Raw genomic sequence first — 20,549 nt, 5'->3', positions numbered from 1 at the left:
AATTTCAGTCTCCGGCAGTTTTGTGAGATCTTAAAATGCAAACTTAATAGTGGTATTAACTCAATCACATACGTGTGGTTTTTTTCAGATGTGTGCAGCTCCCTAGAAAAACCTTCTTTGAAGCTTTGCTATTCATAGCTGATGAACACAACAGGACAAAAGACTAATTTCCAGTAATGCTGCATAAGTTGTGCAGAAATCTATAAGGGGGTGGCAGGTTTCATGGCTCTCTTTTTCATGTCCTGCTCTCAGTTCCCAGGAACGTCTTTTCATTGACTTCTGTCAGCTCTGTGTCAAACATTTACTGTTTCTAATTTGCAGCTTCGGTAATTGATCAAAAGAAAAAACAAGCAAACAAAATCAAATCTTCCTTTAAGAAAAATAAAAATAAGTATTTGGCTTAATATTTGTTTTTACTGCCTGGAAGACTGTAGTGCTATAGTAAGGTGATTTTAGTTTTTCTTCCTTTTTTTTGAAGAACGATTCCTGACAAATGTGCTCTCTATAGTTAGAATTTCTATTTGTGAATGTCAGGGCACTAAAATAACTTTATAAAAACATTTTGGCAATAAAATGCATCAAATACAAGAAGGCATGGACATATTTATATAAACTGCTGATTGAAGAGTGATACCAACATGCTCTATTATACTGCAATTTCCCCTCTGTGTTGGTGGACTAGTGTCATATTTCTTGGAAACAGACAAAGCTAGCAGTGGGTTGTTTGTTTTTGTTCTTTGAGGTACTGTAAATATCGATCAACTTTTTAAAGGATTAATAATGGGTTTTTTCAGCTTGAAATTGATTAATTTTTTTATAACAATAAATGAAACAATACTGAATTGCAGTCATTAATCTTTTCTTCCTTAAGCTGACAGATCTGGGTTTCTGGAACTAAACGGCCTTAGTTAGCTGAAGGTTGTTAAGGTCATGCACTTGATTTATGCCTACTATTTAGCTTAAATAGAAAGTGTGTTGTGTGTTACAGTGGAGGGAAAAGACATCCACGGAGAAGCAATTGCATTCTGTTGCTTGAGAGTTTGTGGGCTATGCAATATTCATAACCTGTGAAATAATTTATGAAAGTGTTTAAATATATATTGCAAGGATCAGACAAACTAGGCTGTAGGTGATCAAGTGATCCTGTGAACGTCATCCTTGTAGCAGAATGGTTCTGAGTAAGGAATTTCAACTTTATTGATTTGTCAATCAAATTAAAAAAAAAAATTGGGACCAATCATGAGAAATTCAGATTAACAGTTCTCTGTCAACTCTGCTTTTCTCTTTAACTGCTTTTTATTTCAGAGCACTTGGAAATACTTGGCTGGAGAGTCAGGGATGTGGGGTGGGGTTGTGACTTGAAGCTATGATAACAGTGTTTAATAGAGAGTTGATCCAACCTTTCCAGGTGGAGTTGGTGAATATTGGAGGAACTGACATCGTTGATGGAAATCACAAGCTGACTCTGGGGCTGCTGTGGAGCATTATCTTGCACTGGCAGGTGAGAGGCTGCTGTGAGATCTCTTCCTTTCCAGGAATCATGTACATTGTTCTGCTGGGATTTTCGCAAATCTTCCCAGGCTTTTGGTGGCAAAAAATACTGCTTCTATTTTGGGCTGGTAAATAAAGGCAGGCCAGTATTTGGTTTCTGCTCTCAGTCTATTGGCTGCCTCCCATGATCTGTGTTCTCGTATGTGCCCAGTCATACTCAGCTGCTCAGTTTAGTTCCTGCTGGTGTTAATTGCAGAGAGGCTTTTCAGGCTGAAGCATTGAATTTATATTCCTTCCTCAAGGGCTTGAGGCACGTAGAGTTTTACTGTTTAGGTAGCTGTGTTTGCCTTGTGTCTTACAGCTGCTCTGTAGGTCTGTTAGTCTCGTAGATTGAATTGCTCCTGGTTTATCCAAGGATCTGGGAACATCACTGAATTTGCTTGGAGAGACATTGGCAGATGTGTATGACTAGTATCCAAACAACGAACTACTTTGGTTGGATAAGCAGACATCCTCTTCTTGCAGTAAACCTATACAAACTGTATTTTTGGAGTTTGTTTCGTGGTGGAACCACAGCACGAGGCATTGGGGAGTATTACTCCCTATGCTTAGTGCAGACAGCACCAAGGAGAGAGGGTGGATTGTAATATAGGAGTAATTTGTCATTATTACACAAAGCATCATTGGGTTTTCAGTATTCAGTAGAGTGCAAAGATGGCCTGAAGACTGCTGCTCCCAAGTTTCATGTGAAGAATTTCAGTTGGATTCATAGCTTTTCATGGGGAAGACTCTTTAACGATTTGTGAAGTATTTTGGTTTTGTAAGGAGGGAGAGTGGGGCATTTGTCTGTAAGGTGCAGCTGTTGCTGTCTTGCAGGTGAAAGATGTAATGAAGAACATCATGTCAGATTTGCAGCAGACCAACAGTGAGAAGATACTGCTGAGCTGGGTTCGGCAGTCCACGAGACCTTACAGTCAGGTCAACGTTTTGAACTTCACCACAAGCTGGGCTGATGGACTTGCCTTTAATGCTGTAATTCATAGACACAAGTAAGTAGCAAACCGCCTATCTTCTACCTAGTGAAGTAAACAGCTTTTTTCCTGGGTCTTCATGCTTGAGCATTTGACAGCTTCTAGCCTATTTCAGTGATTCATTGTCCAGGTTTCTTGTTTGTCTTTTGTTGTGGTAACAATAACAGTGGTGGGACATTGCCAGAGCCTTAAAAAGGCTGGAGCCAAGGCAGGAGTGTAACACTGAGTTCCTACACATGCACAAACACTTGCTAATTGGGGTGGATTTACATCCCACTTGGTATGCATTTTACAGCGAACATACTGAAAGGGTCTCTGCGGGGGAAGGGGGAATTGACCATCTCCTTCATCTGTACTTCCTTCCTTGTGCGCACCCTCCTCTGCAAATAGAAACATTTCTTCCCTTGGAGATTGCTATGTGATTTCAGTAAGAAGATACAGAAGGTTAAAGATGAAGGAATGAGAGACTGTTGCTTTTCTGGTGTTTAATATATCTTGCTTGAAAGAAAATGTATGCAGTTCCTTTAGGAGAACTGTTGGGCAGAATATCAAAGGGTAATAGAACACTTCAGGTATCTGTAACATATCCTTTAGTTTGTTCATTATACTTTATAAGGAATAGCATTAAACCTTCTTTGCACAGATCTTTTGTGTTCTTTCTGATTTTTGAAGAACTCTTCAGTAGTTGAAATAAATCATCATTAAAGATTCTATTAAACTTGCATACTTTTTTAAACTTATTTTTAAAAAAAACTTCTTTGAGATCTACTGGGCAATTCATTCTAATCCAGTGTCCCTTAAATGAAGTCATCTCTTTGCTTTGCAAGGTCTGACTGTTCTCACCCATAAATAACCATTTTAATATTGAAATGGTGTGCTGGTTTCTAGAATTTAACTGTACCTCCTGGCCACCAGGTATTTGACACAGCAAATGCTTTACAAACACGCATGTTTATACCCATCAGAAGCGAAGTGTTTGCAGAACATACATTCACTTTGAGCCTGCCACTCTCTGCTCTTAAGTGCCCATTTGACTGGTGCTGACTGCACTAGGCTCTGTCACAGACTCGCTGGCTTCAGGACAGTCTGCCCTGAAATATCTATGTGCCTTCTGGACCAGAGTTGGCTTGTGTTCAGCCTGTACTGATGTGTAAGAAAGGCCTGCACCACACTGAGGGCTTCTGCAAGTTTGGAAGGACTGTTGTGCAAAGACACCAATACTAGCAAAGGTCTCACTGGAATTTACCAGAAGTATCACTAAGTCCCTTCTCTGGATGGTGTGAGCAGTAGTAGTGATTTTCCTACCAGCACAACTGCCTGTAGTGGCCTTGCTCTGCTGCTGAGTGTGTGAAGTTTTGTGATGGGGAGTGTGCCAGCTTTAGATGCAAATGAGACCTAGGTGATCTGAGGGAAGCAGAAGGAGAGAATCAGCAAAATTAGTTTTAGACTGTTTGTGGTCCTTATTTTGTTATGACTTAGGCTTTGCAAGGTCTCAAGTCTGTCTGCCCTTTTCAGAGCACCATTAGGTAGCAAAAGCCCCAGCTCAAAAGCTTTGACTGAGTAACTGCACTTTCCTGTGGCTTCTTAAAATCTGAGTCTGAGCCTTTTATTCCCTATTCCTTGGAGCCTGACAAGTGCTGGCATGTCAGAATTCAACTTTGTTGTCCCTAGGCACAAGTCCTTTAGTTGGGGAAACATCATTTGCCCCACACTTTTGAGAAATCTCAAAAGAGATTTTTGAGAAGTCTTTTGAGCTGGGTTTCTCTTTTCAGCCTCGAAGGAGAGACTTTAAAAGCAATTGTAAGGAACAAGGAGATTGGAGAAGTGGTAGAACAACAAAGCTATTTAGCTCACCCAGACAGTAGTGCTTCTCTACCTGAGGGGCATTTTTCAATACTCCTTTTTTAATTTTAGTTTAGTATGACACTTAAGAGGAGAATATCCATGGATTCCATTAAGAGATTTAATATATTTTTTTCTATTTATGTCTCTATCAACAATTGTTAGTTGTACTACCTCTTGACTACAATATCTAATACCTTTGTAACACCTGCAAAGCATAAGTAACCTGTTACATCATATAATTTAATTAGTGTTTTACTGTACTGGTCTCTTTCATTTACTAACATTAGCTTAGTTCCTCTTTGAATTGAATTTGGCTTTTTGGTTCGATTTTCTCACTCTTAAGTATCTAGTTGTGATTTATTAAAACATTTGTTTTCAAAGTCAGAGCATCTACTAAAGATTTACATGAATCTGTTATTATCCTTGTTGCTTTTGCATGAATGTACAATATTCCTTGAGCTTGTATGCATCTTTGTTCCTGTTCGCCCTGCTTTCTTCTGGCGTTTTGCTTCTTAGACTGTTGACTTATGGCCTTCCTGTTTCAAAAACGTAATGACTTGACAGATGATAAAGGATACTCTTAGGTCAATTTACAACTGAATAAAATATTAAAAGAATTAAAGGCAAGCCCATCTTCTTCCTCCTCAAGTTCTATAAAGTACAGAATCAATAGCAGTGTTTTGATGAGAAGCCATTATTGCAGGATAATGGAAGGTGTTTAGTGGCTCTGCCAGCTGTGCTGCTGCAGCACTTGGCTGATGATGCCCCATTGGTGTAGGTTCCGCTAGGAATGGGCCCTGTTTGCTCCCTCTGCTTCCTGCTGGGTGCCCTACTCTTTCCTCTTGAGACCCACCAGTGTGTTTTGGGTACACAGCTGGGCTGGAGATGTCCTTAGTTTAACACTGACCGTAGATGAAGGCTGCTGGCACTGCAAATTGATCAGCTCCTTGGCCTGATTTGCATTGAGACTGGTGAGCACTTGTGATAGGGTGTTTTCTTGTATTTTGTTACTGTGGGAAAAGAGACCATGGGAAACGGTGAGTTAGTGGGTTGGAGATTGCTGTTTCTCCTGGTTGTGATGGCCTGAGGTGGTCACTGAGCCACATCACAAGTTTGGAATGAGTTTTTCTAGGAATAGTGATTCTTGATTACCCAGCAGTGCCTGATGCAGAAAATGTGTAGTAACAGTAATGCTATGAAAGAAAAAGTTGAGGAAATCTGGTTCTGGGATAAATTTTAAACAAAGCTTTTGTCCTTGCTAGTGGTATTTGATCTGTTGCAGTCAATGACTTTATGTTTAGGACATACAGAATGGCAGGTGGATGTTGCTGTGGACATGCAGTCAATTAATTTGTGATTGTCAGATTCTCACTAATAAGTAAAAATGTGTGCTTTTTTATACATTTATGTATATGCACTTATGTTGGTATTTTGTATATTTGTGTATGATTATATTACTCAGGTAGCTACCATCATATCTGTAATTTGATGTTCTGTATTATATGGAATTTTCTTTTGGATAAAATCTGCTTTCTTCCTTGTTTTGCTTTTATTTTTAGACCTGAGCTGTTCAGCTGGGATAAAGTTACAAAGATGACTCCAATTGAGAGACTGGAAAATGCTTTCAGCATGGCCAAGAACCACTTAGGAATTGAGAAACTGTTGGATCCTGAAGGTGGGATGTAGTTATTTTACTTGACAAGAAGCCTTTTTTGAGCTTTCTTGAAAGAAATTTCTTCTATTGATACTAAGTGTGAATAAAAATTCCATCAGCTCTGTGCAGTGCTGTTTTATTTCAAGCCTTTAAATTTGGATTTAAAATAACTTGTAGGGTAAAGGTGTGTCTGTGCATATGTAGGCTTTGGTGGTTTGAATATTAAGGCTTGGGTAGACTTTCCATCAAGAGACTGTATAAAGGAAGATGAAGTTGGTACCCTGACTTGGTTTTGTTTTAGGTAGGAGTAGTGCTGCAGGGGAGTGTGCATTTCAGATGCAGTAGGACATTATGTAGATTGGGATGGTTTAAGAGCTCCTAATCTATTCTTTACCTACACACTTAGTAGCAGTAGCTGCCAGTGCTGTGAATACATTCTGTCTAGGAATGCTTTCCAGGAAACCTTTACGGCTCCTTTTTAAAATACTGAGCTGTTGCTCTCTTTTGAAGTGAGCCTCCAAAGGTTCATTCTGTGAGACAAGCTCAGAAACTTTTTAGATTCAAGCATCAGCTTCTTATGAAAAAAAGAAGTTATTAACTGAATGGGTACTGCTCATAACCCAAGAAAATTGAACCTGGGTCAATGAAACTCTTTCCAGTGTGAAAAATAAGAAAATTAACTGACCAACAATGGGAAGGGGGTTAGAGCCTTACTGGAAATATTTGTGTAGGATACTGTCCTTGAACTGCCTCTCTGCTTGGGAGATGATTCAGAACAATTTTCACCAGAAGGATTTTATTCCTTAGTACCTTCAAGTCTGGGCTCTTAATTCAAAAAGATTAAGACTTGTAATGTGAATTCACTTCCAAATGTAGAAAACTTATTTTTAAATCTTTTTTCCTCCTTCATGCTACTTTTAATGCATGTCAAACCTAGTATCCATGTTAAAACCTTTCAAAAGGTTACTTAATAGGAGAATCTGAGATTTGTACAATATGTGGATTGTTACCTGTGTTCTATGTAATGATTTAAAAAATTTTTTTCATTTATTTTTCTTCGTGTTCTATCTTTTTGTTGCAGATGTTGCTGTACAGCTTCCAGACAAAAAGTCCATTATTATGTATTTAACTTCTTTGTTTGAGGTCCTTCCTAAGCAAGTAACAATGGAAGACATTCGGGAGGTAGAAACTCTTCCAAGGAGATACAAGCAGGAATGTGAGAGTGGAGAATTCAGCATGCAGCAGGTGTGTTTGTCAAAGTCAGCCCTTCTTTTCTTGAGTTATTTCAGCTGATCTTTGTTTGTCAGTTATCTCTGGAACATGCCTTCTGACTTGGGCAACACAACTGGGAAAATATGAAAAATCATACCATCTTCTTTGTCGTTAACTTCAGGCTTTCTGTCTTCCTGTTCCTTTTCTGATACATGTACAAAATCCTATGTATTGAGGTATAAAGTTCCATTTGTGTTATGCTGCTTTTTTTTGCTGCTTTGTTTCATGTGTCTTGATCAGCTGAAGAGGGTGGTCCAGAATCTTTAACTGAATTTACCATGGAACTTGTGGTTAGTGGTAGTGGTGGGGTTTTCATTGGTTTTGAGATTCACTGTCGAGAGAGCAAGATTAAAGTTATACTTTCTATCCAGGTTATTTACTAATGAACTTTCCTTTTAATATAGTGACTTTGACCTTTCTCATTAAAACGTATCTAATGTTTGCTTTTAACATTTTATGAAAGATTAAGAGATCTTAGCTGTTTTATTTTTAATACCATTTGGGTGGGCATCTTCTGTGCACCTCTAAGACATCACTTTCCTCTTGGTTGCTTAGACTGTAGCACTTGAAGAAGACCAGGACAGTTCTAGAGCAGAGACTCCTAGCACAGTGACAGAGGTGGATATGGACTTGGATAGCTACCAAGTTGCTCTGGAAGAAGTTCTTACATGGCTGCTGTCAGCCGAGGATGCATTTCGGGAACAGGAGGAAATATCTGGTGATGTTGAGGAAGTCAAAGAACAATTTTCCACCCATGAAGTAAGCTTCTCTTGAAAATTCTTTTGTTTTGGTTTTTTTTTTTTCCAATGTGTGTGTGTATAAGCTGCAGAACTTCCATTTCCTAGTCCTTATTCAAGATGAAAGCGGTCAGCTTTTTTTTTCTCTGTTTTACTGGATCCAGAATTTTTGTAGCTCATGGGAAATCTTGTGTCAGGGAAAAGAACAGGTCTGCCATCCTTGTGCATTTGATGTTGCCAGCTCATTCTACAGCACTGTTTCAAACATGATAATTTTTTAGGATATTTACCAAGTCGTGAACTCTGGTAGGACCTCAGAGTGATGTCTGCTTGTACCATTTCCAGGGTTTTATGATGGAACTGACTGCACACCAGAGCAGTGTGGGCAATGTTCTGCAGGCTGGAAACCAACTGGTGGCCCAGGGCAATCTGTCACCTGAAGAAGAGTTTGAGATCCAGGAGCAAATGCTGCTGCTGAATTCCCGCTGGGAGGAACTCAGGGTGGAGAGCATGGACAGGCAGTCCCGGTGAGTTCATGGCACAGAACCTCTTCTAGAGGTGTAGGACTGACCTCTGGTGCTTGCTGTGTCTTGGAGAATTTGATTTGCCTCTGTTTGTAAGACTTTTTTTTAAATCAGCTTTTCAGTTTGTGTCATAAAATCCACCTTCATACCTTCCAAGGTGAAACAAAAGGAATGAGTATAACTGATTGGGATTTGTCTTATCATTGTGTGAAGTATTTTGTGAATTATGTAGATGTGCCAGATTAAGTATTAGGTATTTGAATGCAGTAGTTACATAAACCACTGAAAGAATATTAAAAACATATTTAAGTTTCTCAATAAAGTGTACAGTGGATGTGGATATCTATGGGTATTTACACAACTAAAAGGCATTTTGAAGAATTTTTTCCCTACATGTGAGTTACCAAAGGTAGGAGCTGCACATCAAGGGAGAAACTGCATTTTGTTGTGACTCTCAGCAGAGAATTTATTAGCAGCAAACACCTGTTGGAAGAAATCATCCCTGATATAAATTTCATAACTCATGAACATTTTTTTTATTGAGAAAGAAACAAAGATACTTACCCTTAGCTTAATGGTGAAAATCTTGTTTGATGGTAGGTAACTGTTCTATGTATGGCCTTGCTTCTTTCCTATATGAACTAGAATTTAGTTCCTTTCCTTGGGAAAGCTGTTCCTGAAATGACTCTGTGCTTCCCCCTGCAGCCTGCATGACATGCTGATGGAGCTCCAGAAGCAGCAGTTGCAGCAGCTGTCTGACTGGCTGACAGTCACAGAAGAGCGCATTCAGAAGATGGAATCTCAGCTCTTAGCGGAAGATTTGGAGTCACTTCAAAAACAGCTGGAAGAACATAAGGTAAACCTTTTGCCTGTAACGTAATATATATAAGAGAAGTATTTGAAAGATGTGTACATTGGTGGATTCCTTAATTGAGAAATTTAATTGTGTCTGAAGTAATATATGGCTGCATTTGGTGTTTGAGAAAGAATGATGATGGTGTAGAAAGGAATTAGAAGTCTTACTGAATGCTTGAGCACTGCTGAGTAGCAGGAACTATTGTATTTGCTTCATGCAGGAAGTGAAACTTTTAAGGAAAATTGTAACCCTTACTGTGTGCAGAGAATAAGGCCTCTCCTGTTAAACTGTTGATATGAGGAACAGTGTGAAAGGGACTGTGGATAAACTTGCCCTTAATGACTGGCAGGCAGTGCTAAAGCCTGCTTGAGACTTGCACATTAAAATGATGTGGGAGTTAAAATGATCAGGGCCTTCCAAGTTACTGATTGCAGTCCCTGCTTTTACATGGATTGCATTCTAAGGGGGTGCTTAGACACTGCTTTCTGATGTGTGCAATATTTTGCAAGTGTTTTTTCTCTCAATTGAATTTTTGGGTGCAAGTCTAGCCTTTCTATCCTGCAATGTTTTCCTGAAGGAGAAAGATGTCCTTTTGATATTTTTCGCAGTTGCAGCTTTAGTTTTCATGCTCAGCGCTGAGGTTTGACCTTCTTCCCAGCATGGGACATACCTCACAGAACAAGAACAGTGGAGTATTTTAAGTCTGCGTAGTTTCCTGTCCCACATTTACATTCTTTCCTTTGTTTTTAGAGTCTGGGGAGTTTGAAGCATGTGTTTCATAGAGTATCTTAGGATATGCTGGGATAAAAAGTGACATTTACAGTACTGTAAAGGTGGATTGATCTTGCAGAGATATTTTGTAGTAGGCTTTAACCATGGAATCTCTTCTTCTAGAAGTGGTATGAATATTTAAATGTGCAGATTGTTATAAACTAATCAGAACTGCATGATTTCTGCATTTTTTGACTATTATTTGACTATCGACCATTATTTTTTGACTACTATTAGGAGCATCATGGTCAGTTATTGCACTGTTGATACTTATGAGAATTATATTGTCAACTCTTAAAGATGAGTGTTCTTAATGATTTCTGTTTGGCCTGTCCTATGTTACTCTCTTATTAACAGTAGCAGCTTTGTGTAGAAGCACTTAAGCTTTCTTACCTATAACATGAGACATCAAAAGTCAATGCAGTTGTCATATGATCCTCCTAGTCACGTATGGGGCATATGACTTAAAGTACTCAATCTTTTCCATCATTTTAACAGAATGGTTTTGTGTTTGCCAGCAGCCTTTTGCTTACATTTATTTAAACTCTGCAGGGATTTCCAGCGGTAGGATCTGTGCTTAACTGTTGAATCTGAAGTACAAAAATTCTTTTGCCACAGCAGCTGTGATAGCCACTCTGGCCAAAATAACAGATTAATAAATGTATTGAAAGTTGGTAACCTCTGATTTTTTTCTTGTAGAGCCTGCAGAGTGACCTAGAGGCAGAGCAGGTGAAGGTCAACTCCCTAACACACATGGTGGTCATTGTTGATGAAAGCAGTGGGGAAAGTGCAACAGCTGTTCTGGAGGAGCAATTGCAGGTAAAATCTTAGAGCCCTCTACTTTAAATTGTAGTATTAGGCACTTAAAATATTTGCATGTAATTTTAATCAACACTTTTGTGTTGAAAGACCATTTATCTTAGAAAGTAATTTAAAATAATACTTTCTTTAGGAGTAATAATAACTTAAAGAATTATTAAATTAGCTCAAACTAAAACCTGCCAAATTGCTTTGGTGACTTTCAAGCTCAATTCCTGATTAGTCAAACTGTTTGCACTGCCAGTGACTTGGGTACTTGTGTAGTGTATCCTTTCAGCAGTCTCATTAAATGGAAGATACATAGCACAACTCTTATTTCATGTAAGTTATTTTCCATAGGAAGTTAAAATCTGATAGGAAAAATATTTGAAGACATGAACACAATTTATCTAGGGAATATCATATGAAGTATTTCCTGTCAGTTTGGACTGAAGTATAGTGAGTGTGAGACAGAATTTTTGCAGACAGAATTCATGCTACTTTGTTTACTCCTTTTTAAGTCAATCAAATAGCTCAAAGACCTGAGCAAAAGCAGAGTTAAGGCCACAGGTGAATGTTTTTGAAAGTGTTAATCACCAGCTCTGTGCAATACAGCAATAATGGAAAGAGAAGTAGATGCAATGTAACAAGAAGTTAATGTGAAGTAGAAATTACACTTTTGAATATCTGATTTTGGAGTTTCTCTGTGAGGTTTATGATTATTCCTGAGTGTTTTGTGCTTTTGTAGAGGCTTGGTGAGCGGTGGACAGCAGTTTGCCGTTGGACTGAGGATCGGCGGGTCAAGCTGCAAGAAATTCAGCTTTTATGGCAGGAGCTGCTGGAAGAACAGGTGAGTCGCTGTTCAGTTTCTCAGGGTGACTGGTTGATTTGTGGAGGGGGAAAAACCAAAAAAGCAAAAAAACCCAAACAATCAAAACCCTGACTAAGGTTGAGCGACTAATAGAAAAGAAACCTTGAAAATGTAGATTTTGTTACTTTTTGGGTTCCCAGTGTTTTTTGAGGAGTAGAGAAGCTCTGAAGTGGAAGAGGAGTATTTTTCCAAAGTTTAAGAATGAAAGTTCATAACACCTTATAAAATAATTTCTAAGTTATCTTGCCAAATGGCCAAGAATTGAGAATATCTGCGATACTTTGAAAATTCATTGGTCAGTTTGCTATCTGCTAGTTTTGTAATTATAGAAATTTTACTAATTAAGGAATATGTGCTTCCAGCATAAAAACATGTACACAATTGTGCAAGACTGATCAATAGGTAACTATTTGAAAAACTAGTAACATCAAGCATTTGGTCAATATTGCAAAGCATGCAGCTTGTTTCATTTTGCTGAGTTCAGGTGAACAGTTGAATTATGGAGAAGATGGCACTGTGAGTGTTTTCTTCCTTTGATATCACATATTTTACATATACATTAAACACAAATTAAGTGGCATAAAAATATGGTAGCACAGCTACATGTGCTATGTTTGCATGCCTAGTACTAGAGCTTGTTTCGTGTCTCAGCTTAATATATTTGATGTTTTTTTCTTTGAAGGTTTTACTGAAATTGATTTTTTTTCTTAAATGATGATATTAATCACTGTAGGCTATTGTTTAAACATTGCACTACTCACAGATTGTTTAGACATTTGAAAGAAGTAGAACAGTGCTGGTAGAGCTGCTGGTATCAGTTGCAGCCTGGTTTCTTTGACAAGAATGTTTTGTCTGCATTCTTTGGGGCTGCATATGTGTTTCTCCCTTACCCCTCCCATATCTGTTTGTAGTATATTGATAAGCTGAATTCGTGGCTCATGATACCTTGTTGTTATTAAGGACCCAAGGTTAAGATTCTAGTTTATCCCATGCCAAGTATCTGTTTATATATGTTTTTTAAAATGATGCTTTGTCACCTGTGTATGTATATCCAGAAAATTGTGTGCTAATGTTTGCTGGCAACTCTTGGGTGTGGTAACTTGGAGTTGAGAAATAAGAATTTCCCCCAAATCCTTGCTGTGTATGTTTGAGGTATGGACTTCAAGTGCTCTTAGTTTTGATGATTCTATGTCATCATGTCAACATGTTTCTTTCCTCTTCTACATGTACATTTATTTGGGGACCACTCATTGACTGTTACAATACTCTTAAAAGTGAGATATTCTGTTGGAGTTGCTTTTGCAGTCAGATTTTTTGTGTGTAACTGTTACTCTGTAAAAGTGAAACTGGTGTGTTTAATGTAGAATGTCAGATAGCAAATAATAAGGAAATAGAAATTTGTTTTGAGTGGTTTAGATGAGCCTGTTTGTACTCATTGTTCACCTGAACAATGCATTTATTACTGACAGGTTTGAATTACAGATTGTCAAGAATGATCAAGTGACTTACAAAAATTACAGTCTGAAATTACTTAAAAATTGAATACAAACACTTTGATAACAAAAAAGTCACTAAACCCCTTAGGTACAAACATTTTCTATTTTGCCCAACCACATGGAGAGATGGGCAACAGTGATGCATCAGACTTTTTGTGGCAGCCTAGAAAGTTTTGTACACCACATTGTCAAGTCAACACAATTCTTACCACTCAGGAAACAAATTCCTCAATCAGTGCCAGAGACTTCTTAGTAGTGTGGTAATTATGTTTCAGTTTTCTGGGCACAGTTATCTTTGACTGCTGATTTAGCAGAAATTAACTGAATGCATGAAGGGTTTTTGAGCTCCTCTTATGCCTAAAATATGTTAGCTGGGATGCCAGCATGATTTTTCCAGAAAGTATGTGGTGTTATAATTTTTTTTTCTCACAGCCTTATAGCATTTCCACCACCATCATATTTTCTGTCTGTAGATTTTGCATATTGGTTTACATTGGAAAAGTAAATTGCCTCAGCCCTGTTGCCCGGAGTTGCTGTACTAAGTTCTGGGGCAATGCCAAAAATACACAGCTAGAATGAGGAGCATAGTGGCTCTTGTAAAGTGTGTTGTTCAAAGAACAAAAAGGTCTGTCTTTCTGTAGGATTTATTTTTAAACAGAAGAACAGCAGTGCACCAATGGCTATGCAACTGAACTTGGTAAAGAGCTGGGCATTCTAGTCCATGGAGATTGCTGTCCAGCAGCAGCATTATGTGGGAACATAATACAGAATACATAAAATCATTCCTGGTACTTGATGCCAGTTACTGCTGGTGTTACTACAGGAGTGCTGTGTGACTGAAGGGAAGTGAGACCCAGAACAGGTTTCCTAGAAAAAGAAACTGAAAAAATTGAAGATCGCTGAGTTAGAATTATTCAGAGCAGACCACTCCAGCTTCCAGTAGTTAATGAATTGGATTTGCTGAAGTTACTTTGGTATTGAGGGTAGGTACCATAAACAGGGAGGTGACTAATTAGTATCTGAGTCTTTGATCAACTGCCTGGACTAAAAAGAAATAGGAATTACAAGTGGTGTAGCTTCTGTGAGAAAATGTTTGTAACAGCTGGGCTTGAGTCTCAGAGGAAGAAGGGTGGAAAACAAAACAAAGAATACATGCCATTTTGATATATTCTAATATGATTTATAAGTCCTGTGTTAGTTTTATGGTGGTTATCTGTTTGCTATAAATAACTTTGGGGGAGGTGTGCTCTGATATATTGAGAAATGGCTTTGTTGAAATTGTTTTGTTGGAAGTATTGCTTACTTCCCTAATCTGATATTTTTGTCCTCTTTCATGTACTATTTTTACTAAAGTCAACTGCAATTCCAGCATATAAAGACTGCAGAATTGTTCTTTGAATGCAAAGATCTTAAAGAAGCAATTGTCAATAGCTGCTTGACAATCTTGGCATTTTCTTGTGCTATTTTTTCTTATGATCTGCAGTGCTTATTGAAAGCTTGGTTAACTGAGAAAGAAGAGGCTTTGAGTAAGGTCCAGACAAGCAACTTTAAAGATCAAACAGACCTGAGTGTGAATGTCCGAAAACTAGCAGTGAGTATTGCTATCCTGCTCTATCCCATCAAATATCATAGACTAGATGAGTGGCAAATTCCTAGACTGACCCCAGTAGAAGCTGTGAATGGATGATACATTAGAAGCCAGGCCAAATTCTCTCCTTGCCATATTCTTGCACTTGAATTAAAAAAAGTATGTACCATTTATTCCATGACCATTCCATGTTGGTGTGCCAAACTCTGGAGCAGTTATCCTAGATTTTTGACAGGGTTTCTATTTTATTGCAGGCCAGCAATCAGCTGTGCATTCCAAAATACAGGTTTGTGGTGTGGTTGTTTTTTTTTATTTCATTGGAGCAGCTTGTACCTGAACTAATCATTTATAACTGTTACTGAAGAGATACTGCTGGTTGCTCTAGGAGATGTTTCAAGGATAGGCTCTTGAAAAAAAGTCTGTTAGTGCTTTTTTTTTTTTTACACAAAACAACTGTTCATCTGGCTCAGGTAGTACATCTTTCACCCCTGTCTCACCCTTTCAACCCCCTTCACCTCTTAGCCATGGAATTAAAGCTAAGGGGAAGTAGAATACTTGATGTCATATTTTAATCTTATCTTTTAACTACAGATTTTAAAAGAAGACATGGGTATGAAACGACAAACACTAGACCAGCTGAATGAACTAGGTCAGGATGTGGCTCAAATCCTTGGGAATGGCAGAGCATCCAGTAAAATTGATCAGGATCAAGAAGAACTAACTCAGAGGTGGGACAGTTTGGTTCAGAAGCTAGAGGATTACTCTAACCAGGTATTTACAAGGCTTATTTACTTCTTAGCTTTTCATATTACTGTATGTGTGCAAACTTCACTGAAACTGTATCAGCAAAATTGCCCAGGCATCAGGCTAGAGAGGTAGGTGAGTGCTTTTTCACATGGGGCTCATAAAGCTGTCCATGTTTTTGGTCTCCAAAAGCACAAGTTGTTAACCTGACAGTATTATTACTCCTTTCTCACACAGATTAAGCTTCATTTTTCTGATGAGTAAAGCAGGCTTGCCATGTATTAACAGTCAATGCAAATGCCTTTAAACATTCTAAGAGTGCTGGGACTGGATTAAATCTGATACTAAAAGAAAACAAAGGCAAAACCCAAACCCCAGAGTAGATAAATAAATGGGAGTCATACAAGTATTTATGCTCTGTGAGTATGATTTCTCATCTGTTGAAAATAGAGCAGTTGTTTGTTTGACATGTAATGATGATAGCCAAACTGGATTGTTCAATGTTTATTTTAGTATTTTGAGTGCTTGGTAATGTTTTTATTTAGACAGAATTCCTACTGGTTGCTGTGAGAATTTTATTTGAGAGCTTTATAACTCATATGTGCTTTTTTTGGTGATATTAATATGTTGTTATGGTGAAGACCATGGCACTAATTCATGATCCATTTAGTGTATAGCGAATGAGATGTGCAGTCTGAGTAGAGGTTCATTTCAGCCATGTGGCTTTAATTTGCTCTTGTGTTTGAGTCAAAGCACTCAAAAATGCCAATTCTTGTCTCTGTCCTTTCCCTTCCCTTAAATATCAAGCACATACTTAGAACTTACAGGTTGAGTCTCCTGGGACTTACCTTATAACCCCATAAAGAGCATGGGAAGTTTCTGTTGACTTGAGTGAGTTTTTAGGTCAAATTCACTGTGTATCAGCTCTTTATGAGATTTAGGCTTGGTTTTATGGAATAAGAATACAAAATGTAAAATTGCTATTAATAAAGTCCAAGTACCTTGGTTCTTTCTGTGAACACATTATGAAAGAAAATACATATATTGCTATTTTTTTTAATTGTAGTTCACTTGGACTGGCATGATTCTAGTTGAACTGAGAATTTTGATGCTTGATTCCTATCTGTAAAATGAGAAAAATGGTATTTTTCTCTGGAGTGCATCTATGATAAAGGTGCCTCGTGATGGTTCGGTGTGGTAGTGTCTTTGTGGGAGTGAATAAAGAGGCTTTTATGACTGAATAAAAGAAAATACGAAAAAACAATTCAGCTTGTGTAATAATGGCACGTAATCCTTGCCCTAAATTATTTTCTGTAGGTAACTCAAGCTGTAGGAAGTGTAGGAATGTCACAGGTTTCACAGAAGACTGCTGCAGAAACACCATTGAAGGAACAGGTAGTGGCTAAACAGTCCAGACAGGAGTTGCCGCCACCGCCACTCCCAAAGAAAAGGCAAATTCCAGGGGACAGTGAAGCAAAGAAAAAGTAAGTATATGTCAACACCATTTTCAATTGCTCCTTAGATACTACAGGGACTGTCTTGGCTTTTGGTCCTTCTTTTGTGCAAGTGGGCAACACTTAAGTTGCAGGTGTGAGGTTGGACTTGGGGACTTCACTAGGTTATCTCCAGTCCCTTCCAGCCCTAACAATTCTGTGATTCTTTGAATGGGAATGGAATGTTACATACAGTCTTGTTTTCAGAGCAACAGAAAACCTATAGCTTCCCTTACTTTCAAAGGGAAATGAGAGTTTTGTTTCTCATAGAAGCATGTCTTCAGTCCTTTGTACCTCAGCTCCTTTGCTGAAAAGATAGAATTACATTTACTTTCTTTAGGAAAAACAATAAAAAGTGGTGTGAAAGTGCCAAGAATTTTGATTGATTTGTTATTTATTACTAAATTCCATAAAATATATGAGAAAAATGGGAGAAACTGCACAGAAAAAGAAGCTCAGAAGTATTTTCCATCTCCCTTGTATTTAGCAATAAGAATAATATTACAGTGATGTCTCCTTTGACAAGTAGCTCTGGAGTGGCTGGCAGGTTTGCAAATACAGACAGAACGATTTGGGCTGGCTGGGACCTAAAAGATCATCTCATTCCAACCTCCCTGCTATGGACAGGGACACCTTCCACTAGACTGGGTTGTTTGGAGCCACATCCAGCTGGGTCTGGAAGACTTCCAGAGATGGGGCATCCACAGCTTCTCTGGGCAGCCTACTCCAGTATCTCACAACCTTCATACTGAAGAATTTCTTCCTTATATGTGATCTAAGTATACTCTCTTCCACTTTAAAAGTTACTCCTTGTCCTATCCATACACTTCTGGATAGTCCCCCTCCACTTTTCTTGTAGCTCACCCTTTAGGTACTGGACGGTTGCTATAAGGTTTTCCTGAGGCTTCTCTCCTCTTAGGCTAAACAATGTTTAATAACTTGTGTTGAATTCTCTTTATTAAACAGCATACTTAAAACGAAAGGAATTGTTTCAAGATAAATCAAGAAATTAAATGCTGTATGCTCAACATTTTGCTCTTTGTGCTTGGCTGAGGAAATGAGCATTTCCTTGAAGTGGCACTGGTTTAAATCTTTGTCAGGTCATTTAGAGATATGATAGAGGCTGCATCAAGACTAGGGAGTTGCTGTGCTATGTGATGTATGTTTGCACAATGAAGAGATGTTAATTTATTTTTTCTGGAGGAGGAGTGGAGGTTTCAAGGGGTGAGGAACCTGCCCAAAACCTTTTGAGGACACTGGTGAAACCCTCTAAGCTCTGGTGTGGGTGATGTGTGTGTGTGTCGGTGTCCCAGGGCAGTAAAGCAGTCAGCAATCCATCTGTCCTTTCTCTGTGTCTCATGAGATGTACAATCTATTTTAGATTTTGAAAGCAAAAGTGATTTACCTGTCATCTGTTTTCCTAGAGTTCAAACAGTATGAAAAACAGGGTTAGTAAAAAGAGTTTATAAATTTTCTGATGCTTTTGTGTATTTCCATTTGCTTATGTTGAAACCATCAAATGACCATTAAGTAGAATTCTGCTAGTTTTGCCATAGAAACTAAAAGTGATTGACAGTTGCATTTATTGGGGTGCAGTTGTTCCATGTTAGGATTCACATTGTTAAGTAATGTAATTCTAATATGATCTAACTTGTGCTCTGTCCTGTTTATCTGTCCATCTCTTACATTCTGTACAGAACTGGTCCATTTGAGAGTTGATTGGGGTTTTTTTGGTGGTGTTAGGTTGTTGCTTAGAGGTTGAAGGCATAAGAAAGTTGTTAGTATAGACAAGTCCACTGTAGACAAAACCAGTAAGCTATAAGCTAATCTTTAGTCAGCTAAGTTTGCAAAAATGTTTGTCAGCTGTCACTGCCACTGTTAGCTTTTCCTTCAGATGAAATAGTGTTGCAGACTTACGAAAGTTAGAACTGCAATTCTTATTTGTCTTGTTCCTGAGGTTTAGTTTATTACTTTCAAATACTTGGCATTGAGAGATCTAGTTTTTAACATATTAAAAGAAACAGTTACAATTTGTGTGAAGCTATGTATAAAAAACAAAAAAAGGAGAAGTAAAATGCACCATGTATTCTCAATTTGTTCCTGAAAGCTAACACCATGGGTATATTTTTTATTATGGTAGGCTTTTGAAAGTCTGTCTCTACCCTACTTCCTGTGAGTGGTAATATGAGAAGCATAAATTTTGTCTTGCTGGTTTGGGACTGAATAATGTGCTGGACTTTAAGGCTTTTGATTTTTAAGACAGAGTGACTGAATGGGGGGAAAAAAGGAATCAAACCCCAAAAAAACAAACAACTGTCTGACCTTTTAAACCAGGTTTGATGCTGAAAGTGCTGAGCTCTTGAACTGGATTTCAAAATCAAAATCTGCCATTCAGGCTGCAGACATCAAAGAATATAAGAAGATGAGAGACACTTCAAGCATGAAAGAAAAGTTGAAGGTAAAATGGGGAGATAGAGCATGTTTCAGTGAATAGTATACTTTGTATCTAAGCTGGCTGTCAGCTGGAGGTGTGAGCTGATCCACATGCTTTGAGGGGATTAAGTCCTTTAGTTAAATAGTTTCAAAACTGGACATACATGGAAATCTCTGACCAGCTGGACACATTTTTTGCTGGTGTTGTTGCATAATCCGTAGGAAATTTAAAAAACATATATTACTGATGTCTCCTTTGGAATTCTGACAAAATGTCTGTCTTCAGAATTATTATCCTTTACACTAAGTAGCATATTTTGGTTTCATGTTTCACAGTTGGAAATGGCCTTGATTGACACTACTTATATAATTTAGGTACAGATAGGCCAGTGGGGTGCCCTGAGACCCCTTGAATCATTCTGTGACACTCCTCAAACATTGTACCACCCAGGGTCCAAAGTGGTTTGTTGTTATAGTGCTTGGACACATTGTTTCCTCTTTTAATTTTGGAGAAGACCTGAGTATTACAGCTTGTGTACAGTATTGCTGACCTTCAAGACTGACTCCATAATTTTGCAGAATCTTGTGAGAGCTGTGAGACAGCCATTTCATTTTCTATTTCTTCTCTATCAGGAATGTATTATTACCTATTTTTGGTCCTTGAGCATGCTCTGTTAGTGAAGGCTTACTGAAGCTTTGGTGGGACCTGAATTTGCTTTTGAAATCAAAAACGATACTTAAAAATATGTGTAAGAAGCCTCTTCCTTAAAGCTCTAGTGCAAAATGGTGCCAGTGGGAATGTTTGGAATGGCAGTACTGTTGGAAATAAAAACCAAAACAACCATCCCAATATTTTATTTATAGGTCTTTATGAATGTTTATAACTCTTTAAAAAAGAGGCTCTGAGATGAACACCAGGTTCCCATGAACAGCACTGTTTTTAAA

General features: G+C 38.1%; 1 protein-coding gene across 4 annotated transcripts in view; it reads left to right on the top strand.

Annotated features, from left to right (window-relative positions):
* UTRN (utrophin) overlaps positions 1-20,549 on the top strand; it is a 352,485-nt gene that overhangs the window by 74,854 nt on the left and 257,082 nt on the right. For 3 of the 4 annotated variants that reach the window (XM_085055625.1, XM_085055626.1, XM_085055624.1), the window contains 13 exons: positions 1,409-1,501; positions 2,368-2,540; positions 5,927-6,042; positions 7,103-7,266; positions 7,849-8,052; positions 8,376-8,557; positions 9,260-9,410; positions 10,881-11,000; positions 11,728-11,829; positions 14,830-14,937; positions 15,526-15,705; positions 16,996-17,162; positions 19,506-19,629. In XM_085055625.1, the coding sequence (XP_084911751.1) occupies positions 1,409-1,501; positions 2,368-2,540; positions 5,927-6,042; positions 7,103-7,266; positions 7,849-8,052; positions 8,376-8,557; positions 9,260-9,410; positions 10,881-11,000; positions 11,728-11,829; positions 14,830-14,937; positions 15,526-15,705; positions 16,996-17,162; positions 19,506-19,629 (1,884 nt within the window). Of the gene's footprint in view, positions 1-1,408; positions 1,502-2,367; positions 2,541-5,926; positions 6,043-7,102; positions 7,267-7,848; positions 8,053-8,375; positions 8,558-9,259; positions 9,411-10,880; positions 11,001-11,727; positions 11,830-14,829; positions 14,938-15,525; positions 15,706-15,928; positions 16,098-16,995; positions 17,163-19,505; positions 19,630-20,549 lie in introns of those variants that run through there. The other variant, XM_085055627.1, reaches the window with a different exon arrangement.

Source organism: Lichenostomus cassidix, chromosome 3, assembly GCF_008360975.1.
Source record: "Lichenostomus cassidix isolate B80296 chromosome 3, HeHo_3.0, whole genome shotgun sequence".
NCBI lineage: Eukaryota > Metazoa > Chordata > Aves > Passeriformes > Meliphagidae > Lichenostomus > Lichenostomus cassidix.
Note: the sequence above shows the minus strand (reverse complement) of the source record. Positions and strands in the feature narration are given on the sequence as shown.